The sequence below is a fragment of the Pieris brassicae genome, chromosome 7 (assembly GCF_905147105.1).
Source record: "Pieris brassicae chromosome 7, ilPieBrab1.1, whole genome shotgun sequence".
NCBI classification, from domain to species: Eukaryota; Metazoa; Arthropoda; class Insecta; order Lepidoptera; family Pieridae; genus Pieris; species Pieris brassicae.
In genome coordinates, this window is record NC_059671.1 from 7,586,238 (window position 1) to 7,605,477 (window position 19,240).

At 34.1% G+C, this 19,240-nt stretch overlaps 3 protein-coding genes across 4 annotated transcripts; 1 reads left to right on the forward strand and 2 right to left on the reverse strand.

The window, feature by feature from the left end:
- Nucleotides 1-502: 502 nt before the first annotated feature.
- On the forward strand, nt 503-4,171 carry LOC123712431 (GDP-L-fucose synthase). The gene is made up of 8 exons (XM_045665510.1): nt 503-522; nt 869-1,065; nt 1,333-1,447; nt 1,876-2,004; nt 2,142-2,215; nt 2,672-2,811; nt 3,118-3,246; nt 3,918-4,171. Exons 2-8 carry the CDS (start codon nt 908-910, stop codon nt 4,151-4,153), a joined length of 981 nt encoding a protein of 326 aa, XP_045521466.1. The 5' UTR covers nt 503-522; nt 869-907; the 3' UTR covers nt 4,154-4,171.
- Nucleotides 4,172-5,211: 1,040 nt separating this feature from the next.
- LOC123711853 (glutamate dehydrogenase, mitochondrial-like) lies at nt 5,212-12,471 on the reverse strand. 2 transcript variants are annotated; one of them, XM_045664692.1, is made up of 11 exons: nt 12,308-12,471; nt 11,669-11,792; nt 10,740-10,847; nt 10,374-10,466; nt 9,893-9,979; nt 9,336-9,502; nt 8,214-8,351; nt 7,909-8,070; nt 6,766-6,970; nt 5,932-6,074; nt 5,212-5,405 (listed from the first exon to the last, which is right to left on the reverse strand). In XM_045664692.1, exons 1-11 carry the CDS (start codon nt 12,338-12,340, stop codon nt 5,289-5,291), a joined length of 1,377 nt encoding a protein of 458 aa, XP_045520648.1. In that variant the 5' UTR covers nt 12,341-12,471; the 3' UTR covers nt 5,212-5,288. The 2 variants fall into 2 exon arrangements, with proteins under 2 accessions (XP_045520648.1, XP_045520647.1); XM_045664691.1 differs by having other exon boundaries at nt 12,218-12,471.
- A 2,840-nt stretch (nt 12,472-15,311) lies between these two features.
- Nucleotides 15,312-19,039, reverse strand: LOC123712471 (phenylalanine--tRNA ligase alpha subunit). The gene is made up of 6 exons (XM_045665569.1): nt 18,683-19,039; nt 18,236-18,590; nt 17,694-17,971; nt 16,966-17,106; nt 16,425-16,632; nt 15,312-15,554 (listed from the first exon to the last, which is right to left on the reverse strand). Exons 1-6 carry the CDS (start codon nt 18,953-18,955, stop codon nt 15,334-15,336), a joined length of 1,476 nt encoding a protein of 491 aa, XP_045521525.1. The 5' UTR covers nt 18,956-19,039; the 3' UTR covers nt 15,312-15,333.
- Nucleotides 19,040-19,240: the final 201 nt, after the last annotated feature.

A 19,240-nucleotide genomic window follows, 5' to 3' on the forward strand; every position in this document is an offset into this window, starting at 1 on the left:
AATGTTTACATTTTGAGTCCATTCCAAATTTTACCGTTATTGTGTGTAATCGGTTATCTTTTTTAGGTATGGTCAAAACAAACCTTCGCCTATCTCAACCAAAATATACGTCATTAGCTTCAGGTTTGTTATTGTCAATTTGTAAATCTAAAATAGTTGCCATCATTAATTAGTTTGTTTTGAAATATTACTTCTACAAAATCCAGCCTGTGGTATGGTATGGTTTTCTATATAGAGGTTTTACTGACGATAGGGAATTTACCCTTTTTTAAACATTTTTATTCATTCTTATTTAAAATTACATAGTTGATCTGTCGTCTGTGTTCGACGAGGACGTATGTTGTGTTCTCGCTACACGGAAGTACGTACAATATACATACTTAATTATTTTTATTATTTACATAATTTTCATATATTCTTAACTAATATTTTTTTATATGACAACATAACTGTTTGACGAATTGACATATGTCATACATCTAAACAAAAAACAATATTTCTTCGGCGAATGTTATTCCTGTAGTGAGTAGTCGTTATCGCTTTCTTTTCATGAAAATAAAATATCTTAATAATTAGGTTTAATTTCATTTTAAATGGAAATAATCTTGCTTAAACGTTAAAATGGCTAAAAAAATTTTTTATTACAATTACTTATTATATTTTAAATAAAATTAACAGAAAGTAAATTATTGCCAACACGATAACGAATCCTACGTTGTCAGTTACTTCGATTAATATTGATAATAATTGGCACCGTTTTTATGCGTGATGCACCATCACACATTCAATCGTTAGAGGAGTCATACAAAGAATTTGTTTATTTGTAAAACTGTATAATATATAACCATATAAATATTGCTGTACGCAGATTCACCTATATAGATCTACTTATTGTGTGAATAAGAATATGGGGTCAAGAAAAGAAAAGGTAATATTGGTCACGGGAGGGACTGGTTTAGTCGGACAGGCTATAAAAACTATAGTGGAAGAAGAAAGAAAACTGGGGTCTCAGGACGTTCTAAATGAAACATGGATTTTCTGTGGCTCAAGAAATGTTGATCTTAGGTAAATTATTAATGTATTTTACCATATACGTCTACGTCTGGTATTTTTTTCAATTTATTTAACCAGAAAAAAACTTTTATGTCAGTTACACTCTTTTAAATTAAGATTTTTGTACAAAAGGTATTACAAGTTTAATTACAGAGTTTTAAAAACAGTCTTCATAATAACCTTTCTTTTCCACAATATTTTTAATTCATTTTGTTAAAAATTAAAGTAGTAAATCAAATTAATGATAACCTGCTTTATTGAAGTAATAACTGTTTACAGAAAGAAAGATGAAACAGAGGCTTTCTTTGAGAAAGAAAAACCTACACATGTAATCCATTTAGCTGCAATGGTTGGAGGTCTATTTCACAATATGGCTCACAATCTGGATTTTTTTGTAAGTTTGGGATCTATTGTATGTTATGTATTAATATTATGTATCCAAGAGTATATTTTTAGACAAACTTTACAAAATATATAAATAACATTGTGATGTGGTTTCATGAATTTAGTTAGTAGATAACTAACACGGATGGCCAATCATAACATAAAGATAAATATTCTGCTTAAATACAACTTCTTTAAAAAACTAGACTTACATTTTTTCTTAGCACCAGCAGTTGTGGTAGCAGCAGCTTTCCAGCAGTTGTGGTAAGCTAGAGACATAATGTAAAGAAAGTAATATATTTAAAAAAAAATATTTAAATGTGTAATCTATGATAATATTATACTCCTATACTCTATATAAATTTTTACCAAATAATAATATTCTATGTCAGTTATATTGTGTGATGTATATAATTCTATTAAAACTGCTAATTTCAGAGAGATAACATGAGTATAAACGATAATGTTCTTCATGCTAGCTTCAAATATAAAATTAAAAAAGTGGTTTCATGCCTGTCCACATGTATATTCCCGGACAAAATCACATATCCTATTGATGAAACTATGGTGAGTATTAGTGTAACATATATAATGATTGCTTTCTTTATATATAAATATGCAGTTCTTTGGTTGTAACTATTATTGTTCTATGGGGGTTAGAACCCAGGAAATAAAATAACATAAACTTTGAATATTGTTCTTAGGTGCATAATGGCCCACCACATACCTCCAATTATGGCTACAGTTATGCTAAAAGGATGATTGATGTTTTGAACAGGTACTTTATCTTTTGTCACATTAAAATACATTACCATAGATTACACAAAAATGCAGAAATAACAACATTAATCAGTTTATTTTAATTTCCGTATCTTTGTGGTAAATACATCATCATAGATAAATAGGTAATTCTAGAAGTCTTACATTTTTGAGTCTAAGGAGAATTCAGGACCTAGACCTAAGTATATAGGCACTAAAGTATTTCTGAACCAATTCTTCTTAGGGACCTTCAAAGAATTCCAATTAAATGAAATGCTGGCAACATTTAGTAGTGTAAGTTTACATGAGTATCACATAACAAATGGTGAGCCTCCATTTGTCCCCTATTTTATAAAAAATTAATACGTTTTTGAGACACTGGCGACATGTTGACACTCATAATTGGTAATTCCTTATCAGGTTTTATATTTTATGGAAGGGAATTGCATCTATACACATTTTTTTTTAATTTCAGAGGTTACCATGATCAGCATGGCTGTATGTTCACATCAGTGATTCCATGTAATATATTTGGTCCAAATGACAATTTTTCTCTCACATCAAGTCATGTCATACCCGCGCTTATACGAAGAATGGACGATGCTATGATAAATGGTATATAAAAAAATGAAACTGTATTAACACACAAAATATTACACACTTTCAGATTTTGATAGACAAAAGGTATCAGATTGTTGCAAATCATGGGGCTTATTTTCAGCCAGTCTTGGTTCCACTATACTTTATTGTAAATGCCAAACGCTATGCAAAAATGTATTTAAACAGACGCACTACAATCTTTTAGGTCTGGGCATCCCAAAGCTGTTTTACGTTTTTTTTTCTCGACTTTTTGTTAATTGCGCAAATAGTAAAATCTATTAACTCTTAGGAGTTGTAAAGAAACAATTTTTATGGTTTCAGATGACAAAACATTCTCAGTATGGGGAAGCGGGGCTCCATTACGTCAATTTATTTATTCATTGGATATCGCTAAGTTGTTTGTGTGGACTTTGAGATATTACCAAAGTATTGAACCACTCATTTTATCAGGTAAAAAGGAAACAGAGTCCTTGTCCAACGTGACGTCTGTTTTCTATTGTTTTTGGTATTAGGAAAATATTTTTACTAATCTGTGAAGCCCTATAAAATGCTATAATGCATTACAATAACATATTAATAGTATCTAAAACTACACGAAACATTTTAAAAGAGTAAAAGTGTATGGAGAGAATAATTTATACTTTAAAACTATCATATATAAGCGAAATATTAATCATATTCATTTAGGTTGTATTTGTCTTATGCGTTACACATATATTATTCATTATCGGTATTTATTTTCACAATTTTTTATCTATCTTGCCCTTGTCGATTTCCATCACTTGGCAGACTAAGAGTCTATACACGAATAAAATCAGAGGCAATATCTGGGTATTGGTGGGGAGCATCCTAGATCGCGTCATGTGTAGGCAAATCGTAACTTAACAGGTGGTGTAGAGTGCTCTTGCCGATACTAACTACGAGTCGATTTCATTCCCACCACCATTATCCCTATATCGCCACTGATTTTAGCGCTAAAGTCGTTTTTGAGACTTAATCCCGTATTCTAGAACGTTATTCGTTAAATCTAGTTCAATGAGCTGTCAAACCGTTTATTCTGTTTGAAGTTTGACAGCGTTCTAGAATATAGACCTTAAATCTTATACAGTTTAACATTTCAGTGGATGAAGAAGACGAGGTTTCTATTAGCAAAGCAGCCGAAGCTATTAAGAAAGCTCACGGTTTTAACGGTGAAATTATATATGATACTAGCAAAGCGGATGGTCAGTATAAAAAGACTGCATCTAATAGGAAATTGCGTTCATTGTATCAGGATTTCAGCTTTACGCCGTTTGAGCAAGCCATTCAGGAGACAGTCACGTGGTTTAAAAATAATAGGGAAAGTGCTAGGTTATAATAAATTATTTATTGGTGTTTTTGTTTTATTCAATACACAACGAAAGTTCCTTAAAGTATTTTTCCCAACTAGGTTTAAGCTAGCGCTTAAGGGTCGCACAACTCCAAAACGGTTCTTTCCATTTTTTGTCATCGTTTCATGAAGTATGGCAAATGGACAAAATATATGGTGGAGTCGAGTAATTTACGTATCCATTTTGAAAGATCGATACACGATTTAAATAACTTCGCTGTATAGAAAAAAAAACAAACAGCCAATTTTTGACACTTTGAATTCATTTTATGACGAAAATATATAGAACATAATTTTGAAATTTACACGATCTATTTTATCGCAAGCCAAGTAATCCATTTTAGAAAAAAAATGTTAAAGTTACATTAATTTAATGATTTACGTAACTAATTGTTATTACGGGCCGGCGCTCCAGCTCTCCGTACTACCGCACTCCACCTCGAGACACTGACACATCAATGCATGTTGGGATAGGGCCTTAAGGTTAACAGTTTAACCTGTTTGTGATATTGTTGTAGCTAAATAGCAGCTCAGTTTCAGAATCAGACGTTAAGAGAATAGGAAATTTCACCCGCATCACCTCGACGGCCGTCGTTCCATAGCCTGAGCGTTTTTTAAGGCAGTTTTGCTTGCTGCGCACCTCCACTATGTGGAATTAGCTACCCACTAGTATTTCCAAACCAATTCAACTTAGGGTCCTTGAAGATAAGTGTTGCAATACTTAAAAAGCCGGCACCGCACTTGCCGCTTTCTGTCTATATATATCACTTTTATTCAGACGAGCCTCCTAATCTGCCCCTTGTTCTATAAATGAAAAATAATATTAGTATTCTAGAACGTTATTATCTATTTGCTTACAAGCTCGTGGGTAAAATTCGTAGGTGTATGTATGTTTGTCCTGACATTTCTCGGAGACTAAGACATATCTAGATGATTCTGTTTGATTTTAAGTCCGCTTTTGGAGGGGATATCTTAGGTTTCGCTTCTATAATTGTCTGTATTAACAAAGCAATGTCTTCAGATTATGTAGACAATAAAACAAGAACTCAAATTACAATTATGTACTTATATAATATATATTTTAATACATGATCTAATTATTCTCATTATATAAACCGAATTATTAAATTGCAACTCCTTGTTCGTCATAGGTGACAAATATCTTCTCAATCGCGTTTATGTAGGCGGCGGTTCTCACGTCTATACCCAAATTGTGCGCAGACGCAGCTTGTTTTACGTTCTACAAAGGAAGAATCGATAGTAGTAGTAAATAATTCTTGGACATCAAACCTTATTAAGAATAATACAATAAACAATTTACTAGATGAAAGCTGTCAAATCATTTGATATATGAAGTTAGATTATTCGGCGCTCAAGATGGTGAATATTGATAGGTACGTATTGGAATACGGGTACTGAGTTATGATTATCATCTACGCGACATTATTTAGTGCTGCAAGAAATTTAAGTTTTTTTATTTATTTAGGTGGCAAACTAGCCTACGGGACGCCTATAATGGGCAGTCATCGCAGCCCATGAAGATCCAATTCAGTGCCGGTTGCGTTGCCGGAATTAAAGGGCGAAATATGTTCTCCTATAAATATGGACCTTCCTTTCAGGGTATTGATTATATAAACTATATAAAAATTCTTCCCTACTTCTGCTACTACCCTTTAAAAAACGAAACTATCTTCGTTAACAAAGTAAGTTTAGGTTGCAGACTTAGGGTCTGAGGTTTATTTATTGTAATTGATATTCCAACTCACATTGCAAGCGTTGATCATGGAATATTCCAGTCCTGATGTTACAATGTGGTGTTCACTGGCACCGGACATTAGAGATTGGAACAATGGTGTTGGTTGGATCTTTGCGTCTATATTTGAATTCTTAAGGGATTTCTCCACTGAATCTGTAAATTCAATTACAGCTTTAGAATGGCCTACGTCATCACGCAATTTATTATGTTACGAATTGAAAACGTTAATTAATGGCATTAGATGACATGTTTCTTACAGACATGGGATCAGTTTTTGCCGTACATTAGGGCATTAGGATCTACGACATGCCGGTTTCCTAGTACCTGTTTCGTACCAGAACGTCTTCATAGATGCCATAGCTAGGAATCACCCCAAACGACATTAGGGGTATACAGGAAATGCCTTAACCCCTAAGGGGTTAACTGTACACTAATTAAATATACATAGTCTCTCGTAACACAGAATATTTTTATGGAAACTAAAAATTGTGTCAACTTTCTTTGGAAAGATACAACTATTTTTAAGAGACTGACGTATTGAGGCATACTTAGAGAATAACATAAATAAACCTCGTAAATATTATTAGGGTTCATTTTCGGACGAGACCAGGTCCCTGATTTTTCTAAGGTGGTATCGTGAGTAAAACCACAATACAGACAGGTAAAACCTTTTTGATATAACTTGGCACAAGAATGGCTCAAGGTTCGTCACGGACCATTTACATACAAATTCGATAGTGGGTCACGTCTGGAATTTTGCCTAGAGTTAATAACGAAATCGGGGAAACTTAATAGGATTCAATGGCTTGAACAACTTATTTAAGGAAGATTGTCAATTTCCCACCTAAAAGTGCAGTATTGGAATCCCTCCAGAACTTAATACTCAACTTTCCAAAGCTGACATGATTGATGTTCTTGAGATATTCGAAGTATGAGACAGTTACGCCTCCTGCATTCGCCAGCAGATCGGGAAGACATAGGATCTTTTTCTCGCGGAGGATGACGTCAGCCGCTGGAGTTGTTGGGCCATTGGCGCCTTCCACTATCATCTGGCATAGTCCAAGAGTTTGAAAATCAGATATTTCTTAGGGGAAGTTTTGAGAATATAAGCCATCTGACAGAATAAACGTTGAATCTATACTAATATTATTTATATACCTATGTATTATAATAGAACCCGAGAGTATTTTGCCAATCTCGGCAATTTTTGTATTTGGTTTATTATGCTTTTTAAATTACGCTACGATGGTTGTAACGTGTTTGTTACACCTTCATGTTATATGGAGGAAGAATGGTGAGCAGAAAGCCCCAGTGGCTAAGGTCGAGGAGTGGTAGATCTTTGGCGGTGGGAATCATTTTGTAAGCGCACTTCAGGGTATGATGTCATTGCAGTGACAATAAGGTTTTTGCTACACACACTAGCGGGCTTCAATAAAAAGTGACGCAATTATCTTTTATAATATCTTGTTTAATTTTTTGGAACAGTTATCGTCAGGTAACACGACGATCCGAAAAGATTATGTTTTCAACTTTTTAAAACATTTGTTTAAGCTCTAGTAGTGCGGCCCATGCGTGTTGTTAATGGAAGTTCTAACTCGTTTGAACTTAGAAAACAGACGTGCAATTGTATGCGGGAGCATGATTCCTAACGTTACTTTCTCGTTTTGACGTTATTTTACCAGCGCCGTAGTAAAAAAAATCATGCAAAGTTATTTTATTACCGCGAAAACGTCAACTTATCCATTTTTAAGAATAGCTTCCTATGAATATGCTCACAATATTTGGGTATTTAAAAAAAAACAGAATAGATTATTTTATTATCTAATCTCTGGGCTGGCAGTATTTATTTATTGCATAGGAAAATGTATATTTGCATTATCACTATTTAGGAACCACCCCAAATATAAAACGACCTCATAACCCAGAACCTCACTTCGCGTTCAACAACGTAGCTTTGTATTAGATAATATGTTATAATTTAATTTACCTTGCAGTTGAGTTTTCCGGCGTTTTCATGTGTGATGGTTTTTTCAAAGGCAGCCACGACAAGTATATCACACTTTTCAAACATCAGCTCAGGCCCACATTCCTTGGCGCCTTGGAAGCCTTTGGCACTACCACGATGCTTTGCCTTGTACTCTTGTAGTTCCTAAAACATTCAATTATAAAAAAATTAACAAACGTAAACAACTAAGATTGTAATAGGATCTTTATACCAATGTTCTAAGGTGCATTTTACATTGAATATATTTATGTTGTCTTGTCCGTCTTTAACGGTTGTTTGATCCTGACCTTACACTTGATCCCTTCAGGGTTGGACAGGTTGCAGTCAGACTCCAAAACTCCGATGACCTTCACACCACTTTCCTGGAAGTGCACTCCTGCCCAACTGCCCACGTTGCCGAAACCTTGGATTATTGCAGTCTTTCCCTTTAATATTTTAAATAATTAGTTTATTATAAATTAATTTCATATAAAAGTTATTCCTTTTAAATTAAATACAATATAAACTGAATTCAGATAATTAATATAAATAGGAAAATAGACTTTAGCTAATTTAAACGCCTTGATTATCACAATTTTATAATTCTATAGAACAAAAAAAAATAACGATTAACGGAAATATTATGGTACGGTAATTAGTTTCGGTTTTTACGTGATTTAAAGCAAACATAGTCACGGGTTTACTTGATAATTTTACACTTAGAAAGGTTTTTATAAAAAAAAATTTATTTTAATTAAAATTTGTGATAACTCCCCTAATTAAAATTTTAAAAAATACTAGGGATTCATTCGGTATGGGCGATATTTTAATTGCCGATACGATACTTTTCAAATTTCGCGCTTTAAAAAAGTAATGTAAAGGCGCATATTGTTTGATCTAGTAGCAAATGAGGAACAAACTATCCATGCCCGGGGAATCCCCGTGTTTCATTCAGTTGTTGTCTCTCTCACCCGTTTTGTCCCCGCAGATTCCATTTCGCTAAGCACTTTATTTTGCTTTTAACTGCTATTGCGCTTAGTATTTTTTCAATGCCAAATTAAATAAAAATACAGAATTACAACAAGTTATCAATGTTAATTTTGATTATTAATATGTATTTATTTTACTTTAATTTAATTACTACTCTTAATTATCAATAACAAAACTATTTATCTTATTCAAAATTTGTGACTGTTTATATTTATTAATAAAAATTAAAAGCTAACCAAACTTGATATAGTTTAGCTTAATTTAATTTTAAAACAATCAAGGTTGGTATCGGCAAAAATCCCTAAAAATACTGATGAATATGTAAAACTTATTTTTTTTTATTCGGTAATTTTTCTTTAATGTATGTATATATGCGAATAAAATGACTAACTTGATGACGCAAGAAACCATTTGGTAGTTAGTTAATTCCTGTAAAATACCTTGAACCCCGGTTCCAGGTCTATAAGCTTCATCCATTGTTCGTCGTGTATGAACTCACTGGTTGTTATAAATACTCCACGTCCAGTGGCTTCTACTCGTCCGCGAATACCTCCGCCATTTATTGGTTTGCCAGTTACGCATGCTGCTGCGTTGATATCGTTATAACCTGTAAGTAAACATCCAACTGAACTATGGCCTTGATTATTAATAAACCAGCCAGATGACAATAAAAACGATTCAAAACGATTGTGATTATCGTTTCATCAATCACGAAAATATTACCTACGTTTTGCGATTTTCTTTTACATTTTCTCTCCCTGTTTCGGCGAAACTTACTTTTAGTCTATTTTTTCCTAACAAATAAAGAATATAATGGAACAACTTATATTGGCACCAGGATTTTTTTATTTAATTTATCATTCAATATTTAATTTAAAGTCAAGCTCTTGCACCGTGATAGGAATTTGATATTTTTATAATCTCATAATATGAAAAATCTTAATAGTTTGCTTTCAGAATTTTGCTTCTGTGGTCAGTTTTCCGACTTAAGTCTTACCTAACGTTTTAATATAGGTGTCAACTATCCAGGACATTTCTCTTCCAGATGTGTTAACATCAGGAGCTGGGACATCTATTCCTGCACCTGCAAATATTATATAAGAGAAATAAGTCAAGTACCTAATGATTTGTTGTTTGAGGGCTTAACTAGAAAACAGGAGGTATATAACGGATTTATTACATTATTCTAATAGACTAAATTCGTCGAATCGAAAATTCGATAAAACATTATATAAGTGGCCTATGTACATATTATAGTTATTTAGTTCTTATTAGAAACCAAATTATTTAATATTAACAAATACTTATCGTGAAAATAAATAAAATATTTCGAAGGAAGGCCTATGGCCTAGGTTTTTTTACCCCTATACATATTTAAAAAAAAAACCATTAGATAAAGATTTTTATGCGAACGAAATTTGCAGTCAGACAGGTGATACTATATCAATATCACTCAAAGTTGTATAGAACTATTTTACCTATGTAATGCTTTTTCGCTAGTTCTAGGGTGTAGCGTCTTGTTATTCTTTGTAATTCAGCCACCGTATATTTCTTTGGGTTTATCGCAACACCTGTGAATACAGTATAAAAATAAGTTGTTTGTTGATCACGTGTCCCATTGGCGTAAGGAGCAGTGGCAATCAATCTTCCAAGCTCTATTAATACGCAAGTTTATCCAATTGTAATATTGGAAATGTTACTTTTTTATAAGCATCCAGGGGAGGATCTACTAAACAGCCCTGAGCCCCGTGGATGCAAAAAAACTAATCAAAATGTTGAAAAACCTGAGATCAATCAACTCATGTACTCCAAATGTTTTAGTAAAAATCGATTATGTAAAGTACCTCCTTTGGAGCCTCCAAAAGGGATATTGGAACAAGCACATTTGTACGTCATGAGTGCAGCTAGAGCTTTCACCTCTTCAAGATCAACTTGGTCGGAAAATCTTATACCTGTGGCATTTAAAATCTATGAGAACCCCCAAAAATATATATATATTTGTTTTGTTTTGTTATTAATTTTAGCCTCCTGAGGCTTCAATAGGAATAACAAAATATTTTCAGCAATTCTGAGTTAAACGAAAAATCTTTCGTACAGATCTATACTATCTTATTGCATATCCGTATGGAGTTGCCAGTGACCAACGCGTTATTCTTAAGATATCCTACAGGCAACCTTTTCGCTACTCAACTTCAAATTTGTAAAATTAAACAAAACTTTTAACGGTATAGATATATAATATACAGCAATATGCAGCCTTTCTTGGAAAGAAACACCGACTACACCACAACATACATAATGCAAACCCACATAAAAAGTACCCAAAAAGCGGACTTTCTTCGCTTTAACGCTTTTTCTCCTCCAGAGGCCCTTTCATCTTTAACCAATTTCTTAAAAACAAAATTTTCACTAACGATTGAAAACTTTATACCTACTTTTCCTAATAATCTTAAACAACACCTTATCAACTTGTCCTATGCTGAAAAAGAAAATGTTCCTATTGTGTAACAATAGATTAATTATAAAAGAGTCAAAATGAAGAGACTAGTTGCCCACAGCACAGGAAAACAAAATATCCTTTTTATTATGAATAATAAAGTTCGTTCTTTCCATATATTTCTTCTTTATATGTTAAGAGTTCTTTCTCTATCTACTATTTTAAATGTAATGTATTATTGTCATAAATAATACTGCGAAAAGGTGTTGCATCGGTACCACTACACTTCGTTGCTGAGTGCAGAGACCGTGAGAGATCTTTAAGGATTTTTATTACCTCCTTTACAAGGAAGACGATGTACGCTATGTTGCGAGCGATACGCGTGTATGATTTCATAGTCTCCGCTCTTGCGTTGTAAGGGAAACTCTAATTGTAAAGAACTGTTGCAAGAGCCCATAACCTGAAATTTACAAGCTTATAGCGGTTTTTCATTTTAAAAAGTGCTTAGTACTAGAAGTTGGAACACTGAATGATGTCTTATATCTCTAGGAACTGCGTAACTACAAATAACTATCTACTAATAAAAATTGGCACGGCCAACCCAATTCATTATTTTATGGAATAAATTCTTGTAAAAAACAAGTGACTACTCTTGACGGCTTCCAAGCTTTTCACTTTTCTCTCAGCGAGCATTTTTTTATCAGCGTACGAAGTTATTTATATTCAGTAGGTACATAATTTAGCTAAAAGCTGAAAATCTTCTTAATACGTGAAAATAGTGTACAGATAGCTTTCAATTCTTCTATAAAAATACAGCATTTTATCTTCAGGGCTTTATCCAGCTTATTTAACGTAATACAAAAAAATATTTAAGGCGAAACTCACCTTTAAAATGCCAGCAACACGTTGCTTACGTTTCTTGTCTGAGAAATGTGTATATTTTTTCAAATACTCTTCAAGACTTGGTTCACATACCTTCACCGCGTAATGATAGAAGTATTGGACCATTTTATAAAAACTCGGGTTTGGATCTTGTGCTACACCTTTTAATTTTTCAGGAATCTCATAACTTCTAACACTGATCCGCAGAGGACTTCTTTTTAATATTGAATCTAATACGATATTCTTATTTAATGTTATTAATACCATATTTAAAATTATTAATGACATTAGTGTCATAATTAACAATTGACTTTTATTGTGTAAAAGGTTATATTAACTTTAGTTCTTAAAGGGCAGTGCAGCTAGCGTACTCATTATTTTTTTATAACGATACCGTTATTGAGTTTTGTTGCTATTTACCTTATTTTACCAAAAAGCTAGTTTTACGGTCTAGTATAAGGTCGTGACTTGAGAAACATGTAAATAACCTAACGTCCCTATTCCTGAGTCCTGACAGGCTATAAACAGTCGTGTCCCCTTACAAGGTGTCCCCAAGGTGGGGACAGAACTGGTGGTGCCCCGAATTGGAGAGATACTGACGGAAGGTCAGGGAGCTGTTCAATAGAGCAGGGAATACACGGTTACCCATCGTCTGGGACAAGTACACAGTCGCGCGAAGGCGGTTTAAAAAACTTTTACGTACTGGGAAGCAAGAGTGCTGGAGACACTTCTGCACCAGTATTGAAAATAACCAGGCAACCGGGGTGAAATCATGCCTCTCTATAGAGCCCTATCACTCGATCGGATGTCTTAGAAAATCTGACAATTCATTCACAAAAACTGATGTAGCTGGCTTGGACGGCATCTTCCCAGGTCTACTAAGATGGAGTGGGATCCTAATAGTAGACTATCTTGACTCAGTTTTCCAAGCCTGTATAGCCCATAGATACATACCTTTGAAATGGAGGGAAGTAAAAATTATATTCATCCCAAAAGGTGGAGAGGACTATAACCGAGCGAAATCCTTCAGGTCAATCAGCCTTACTTCATTCTTCCTAAAAACGATGGAGAGGCTGGGAGATACGTAGCCGGGTATCGCTATCCAAATCAACGTGTCTACAGCTCAGGCAAATGAACGGATTCACTCCACAACGTCGTATCTCACGTTGGCAACTCTCTGAAGTTAAAGCAGTCAATAAATTTCACGAGTAACCGGAGCACTAGGAACATGTGGAGTACCATCAACTCTTACAGAATTGATAAACAATATGCTAAAACAGCGAGCTATACAGTTCACAGTTAACTCCACAACAGGAGGCATTGTCAGCAGAGGTTGTCCACAAGGCGGTGTCCTATCGCCGCTACTGTGGAACTTAACGAGCTTATTGCTAAACTCAACGCTGGTAATCTCTACACATGGGATATGCGGATGACATACCTATCTTAATATCGGGGAGCTTTGAAAGCATCTTATGTAGTCTCATGAGAAGGGCTTTTAAAATGATTGTGAGATGGTGCAATGAGCACGAGCTAACTGTCAAACAGAATACTCAGAAGAAAACCGAAGAGACTTCTTGGACCGTACAGACTTCTAAAACTCTTCAACACTGAACTCAAACTTAACGATGACATCAAGTACTTAGGTGTGATTTTGGACAGTAAACCGCTCTGGAATAAACACCTAGAACACAAACTAAGCAAAGCAGTTCGCCTTCTATGAGTGCAAAAAGATGCTAGGCGTGAAATGGGGCTTATCGCCTAAGATAACTATATGACTTTACACTGCCATTTTCATGCCACCAATGCTAGCATATGGAACCCTGGTTTGGTGGCCAATATCAGAACGGCAATTACGCAACTTGGACGCTTTCAGAAGCTAGCCTTGTCCGCTGCTAGCGGTTGTAGGAGGATGACACCAACTGTAGCAAAGGAGATAGCCCTGCAAATTGTACCTCCAGACCTACACATACAGCAGAAGGCATTAAGCTTATGATACTGGATCTATGGGGAAAAAATCACTATAGTGCACACACAGCGATTCTCAACAGGGCAGTAGAGTATCAACCTCATATATCTGCGCCATGTGATACATTCACCAACTAACTCATATGTAACAGGAAATACCACATACAATTGAGAGAAGTGGGACATGATCAGTCGACCCTGAATGAGCTACGCATATATACCGATGGATCAAAAACAGGGTGTGGCTCAGGCGCTGGCATATTCTCTCTTGATCTTAAAATCAACATACACCTATCCTTAGGCACACACAGCACAACTTTTCAGTGTGAATGTGTCGCTTTAACTGAAGCAGAATTGATGAATTTTGCATTAAGTTCGTATCCGACAGTGCAGCCGTGCTGATATCGCTCGGAAACAAAAAGACAAACAGCAAACTAATGCTGGACTGCCACGAAGCACTAGAGGCCATAACTCTACCAAACAGGGTTACCTTGCAGTGGATAAAGGGGAGTGGTTCTCTCGGCAATGATGCTGCCGACGAGCTTGCGAGAAGAGGCTCCGGAATGATGCCTGCTGCCTTTGATTTTATTCTTTCGTTTTCAGGAATGTATTTAAATTTTTATATCAAGCTGCCCCCGCGAACTTCGTTTCTTCTTAATGTGATTTTACTTAGCCTACCTTTTACGTACATACCAACATGGAACATTTTGCTATGCTATCCAGAGACTGTACGTTTTTCGGGAATGAATACTTTTTAGGGTTTTCTGTGAATTTTTCTCCATATTCAAGTTATAAGGTTTTAATTAAGAAATAAAAAATTAAGGATTGGATGAATTTTTGTGTACTCATACATACATATAAACAAAAAAGATTGTCTAAAAATAAAAAAATAAAATTTGAGGGTGGACCACCCTTAACACTTAGGGGGATAAAAATAGATGTTGTCCGATTCAGAGACCTAACCGATATATACACAAAATTTCACTAATACCGGTCGAGCCATTTCGGAGGAGTTTGTAATAAACACAGTGACACGAGAATTTTTTACATTAGATTACAACTCCTAGTTCAAATTTGTTGTCCTAATGTTTTCTATATTTTTTAAGCATAAGACCGAATAAATAAATCAAAAGACATAAATAAATAATTTATTTTCACTTATCAAGCCTACAAATCGGGTTGTTTTGGACCATCTGAAGGTCCACTTTGGGTCCAACCAGGTCCCTTATATTATTAAGGCCGTATTTGATCATAGTTGGTCGTTCTAACGAGAGCCCCCACGCAATCACGTTGACATCCTCAGGCAGCCCCATGGGCAGAAGCATTTCTGGACGGAAAACTCCCGAATTTCCAATCTCAATCCATTTTCCAAGACCTGAAAAATTCAAAGTAGATTTTCTTAACTCAAGTGAAATAAACTTTGTAGCATAAGTTGTTGACTTCAATCTTCACTTGTTTGTATAGGGAAAGAAAACATCCTACTTATAAAATAATCAATGAAATAGTTACAGTTGAGGCTAGCACGGGTATAAAAGTAAATAGCGATAACGTCTAGATGACTGCAAATTTCAAGGTTGCGACATCAGCGCTACGGAAGTTGTGAGAACTTTTTCATAAAACGTCGGGATCGGTATCAAAGTCACAGTATCGGTGCAAGACCCATAAAGGATTCTAGCGCCACCAAATTATATTTGTTTGTGAAAATAAATCTTATTAAACGTCTAGCCACATCTAGACGATTGTAAAGTATGATCTTACATATTAAGATAAATTGTAATACATTTTACCTGAGGCCTGAAGTAATTAAAAAATATATATATTGTATAGAAAGTTCAATAACTCTGGCAATTGTATCATGTATCGTTCGAAAGTAGTCAAATTGTATGGAAATTCCTTATTTTAAGGTCTTGAAATGACTGAAATTATTTTATTGCTTGGTTGACTAGTTACGGCTCATGCCCACGAGACTGCGCGATGAACCTTGAGCCCTGAGATTAGCTCCGGCGAAAAACAGTCTCGTGAGAATGAGAGAGCTCTCAGTCTTGTAAGTAGCGCCATCTAGTGCATATAAAAGCTAATTTAACTAAATTAACACTATTTTCTTACCATTATCGTGCATCGTACACTGCACTAAAATGTAAAGTGTGTTTCGAGATATATATATATATATATATATATATATATTATTTTAATAAAACTTTTTAATTTTTTTTAGCAGCATTATTCTTAATAAAAAATGTCTTACCAGTATGATACGCGAAGATCTCCATACTAGGCTCTGTATATGGGTTGTATGCTGGTTTGAACTGTAGCTGGTGGAAGCCGAGACGCGAGAAGAAAGCGTCTAATTCGCTAATGAGATCTGCCAAGCCAAGGCCTCTCGCTGCTACCACACCTTCGACTTGGTGGAATTCTGCTAGATGCGTAGCATCGAGAGTTTCATTACGGAAGACCTAGAAAATATTTTCTATATTTTAATTTTAAAAAATACATAAAGAGATTATAATAATTCAAAAAACAAAATAAATATTTCCAAGTTTTTTTTTTCAATTTCTAATTATAATTGACAGTAATTTGTATAGTTGTAGTTGTTCTACTATTCCTAAAGCATAAGTACTAATCAGATGTCTTTCAGAAATTAAAATATAACTAACTAAAACTTGTTTTTTTTTCATATTTTTATTACTGGTTATTGTCCAATTTATAGATAAGACAAATTCGATAAATTGAATGTCAACTAGTTCATATTAAGAATAAATTCATTGAATTTATGATAAAAATAGTACCTTATCTATACTGAAGTATTTCTGTGGTTTGAAAATATCCTGCTGAGCAAGTTTGTACAGCATACGTGCACTGACTGCTGTGGTGTGAGTGCGGAGCAAATTCTTTTGAGCCTCCTCTATTTTCCAATCATATCTGTAACCCTACAAGTCTCATATAATACATCACTGTGGTAAAATTATTAGAAGTATTTTTGTAATAGTGATATCACTGCTAAAAAAGTTGTTTCATGAACACATTATCTGTACCGTTCCTGGGTCAGGGGAAGGTTTTGAATAATTTAAAATATAATGTTGACTATTTATTACTTGTGTATAACAAAAGATATAATGATTTATACTTTAAATAGTCAATGGTAAATTAATGCTAACAATTATTTGCAATTTAGCTCTCAAATTTTAATACTGATTTAGGAAATCACCACGCATATACTAAGAAAATTATATGAATTAATATATTTTGTTGAAAATGTGAAAACATGAGTTAACAAAATAAAGGACACACTCAACATAATAATGCACATATTAACAGTGTAGGAATGAAAACTTTTTATCATCTACACCTTGAAAATAACATCATCATCAATGTTAATGAGACAGCAATTAAAAAGGTAACTATAATACATAATATTGTGGTAACACATCTTTAAAAAAACATATTTTAGCTGGTTTAAAATACTATGAGAAGTTATGTATTTAAATTTAATTTATTTTAAGTGGGACTTACATACCTGTGATCCATAGCCTCCTTTGCTATGCACTTTTTTAACTTTCTCTAAGTAATCCATAGGAAAATCTGTACTCTTAGCAGGTGATGATATGAAGAATGTATCATGAGCATCCCTAGCAGGATGCTGCTGTGGTTGGAAGAGGGCATCAAAGTTCCAGAAAGAGCTCTCAACATATTGGTTAGTTGGCATCTCCGTAAAACCCATTTCAAGAAAGATTTCACGGAATTCAGACCTCACCTTCAGGAGGGGATGAAGGTGACCACAAGAGGGTGGTTGACCTGGATATAAAGCATAAGTTAGACAAATTTGTTTTAAGTGTTCTTAAATAAAATTAATCATTATTAATTCTTATGTTTTAAGTGGTTGTGTAGACTATCGTTATAATTGGGCAAACAAGGGCTTGTCTAGCATTTATAATTTTAAATATATATAAATAAAAAATGATTCATGAGGGGATTTTTGATATGATTGATGAACAACACAACAACTTAACATGAGGTGAGCCATGTGACTGGACCCTCTGTACTTAATAAAAAACTTACCTAGTGCATCAAAATTGTATGGCTTAAATTGCAACTCTTTCCATGAAACTGTCATCAGCATTTCACTTGTTAAATCAGTTTCTAATTTCTTTATAGATGTGGCAAATTGTGGGCCTTTAGTCAGTTCAAAACTTTTTAATGTTATTTCTTGCAGTAGTTTTCGTTTTTTGTAGTCATTCCTAACATTATCTGTTAAATTATCTATGCCTTTTTTAATTTCAATCAAATTTTCTTGAACAGTATCCGATATAGTTTCAACTTTACGTTTAACTAAAGGTGCACCACCTGATTTATCTATGTAAATCCAACCAGCTGACATAGCTTTGCTGAATCCTACTTTTGCATTAGGCACTTTCTGGAAGAATAAAACATTAAGTTATAACTTTAAAATTATACATAGAAGAATGAAAAAGTGCTACTACTAGTCAAATAAAATAGACTCGTAACCTTCATAACTTCAGCTTGTGGCGAGCCGTCATCAGGAATATTTCTGTATAAAACAGCTTCGTGGCTTCCTTGGTCAGCGACCATTTGTCCTTCTTCCGTTAATCCCCATTTCGTAGACTTTACAGCTTCTGAAACGATCATCTCTAAAGCCTCAATACTTTTTACTGAACCAACAATTTTCTGATGATCTTCGTTAAATTCATCTGCAAGTTTCAAAGTGTTTACTTTATCACATTTTTCTAAATAATGCAAAATTCTTTCATTTAGTTCCATGATTTCAGGGAAATGTAATATTATTTAAATATTTTTGGTTATAAGAAATAAGAATTAAAATATTGTAAACGAAATTTTGAAGACGTGACAATTGAAAGCCGGCCTCTGCTGTCACTGTCAAGTATTAGAGGTCATGACTAGAAAAATCATTTATTTAATTTAACTTTTCTTTTCTAAACCAATAGTTACAATTACCAAGCAACTTATTTGATCGAGATTTTCAAAATCAAATCATGGTCGTCAGATCACACTAGGCACTAGGCATATGATCTGTGATTTCTTATG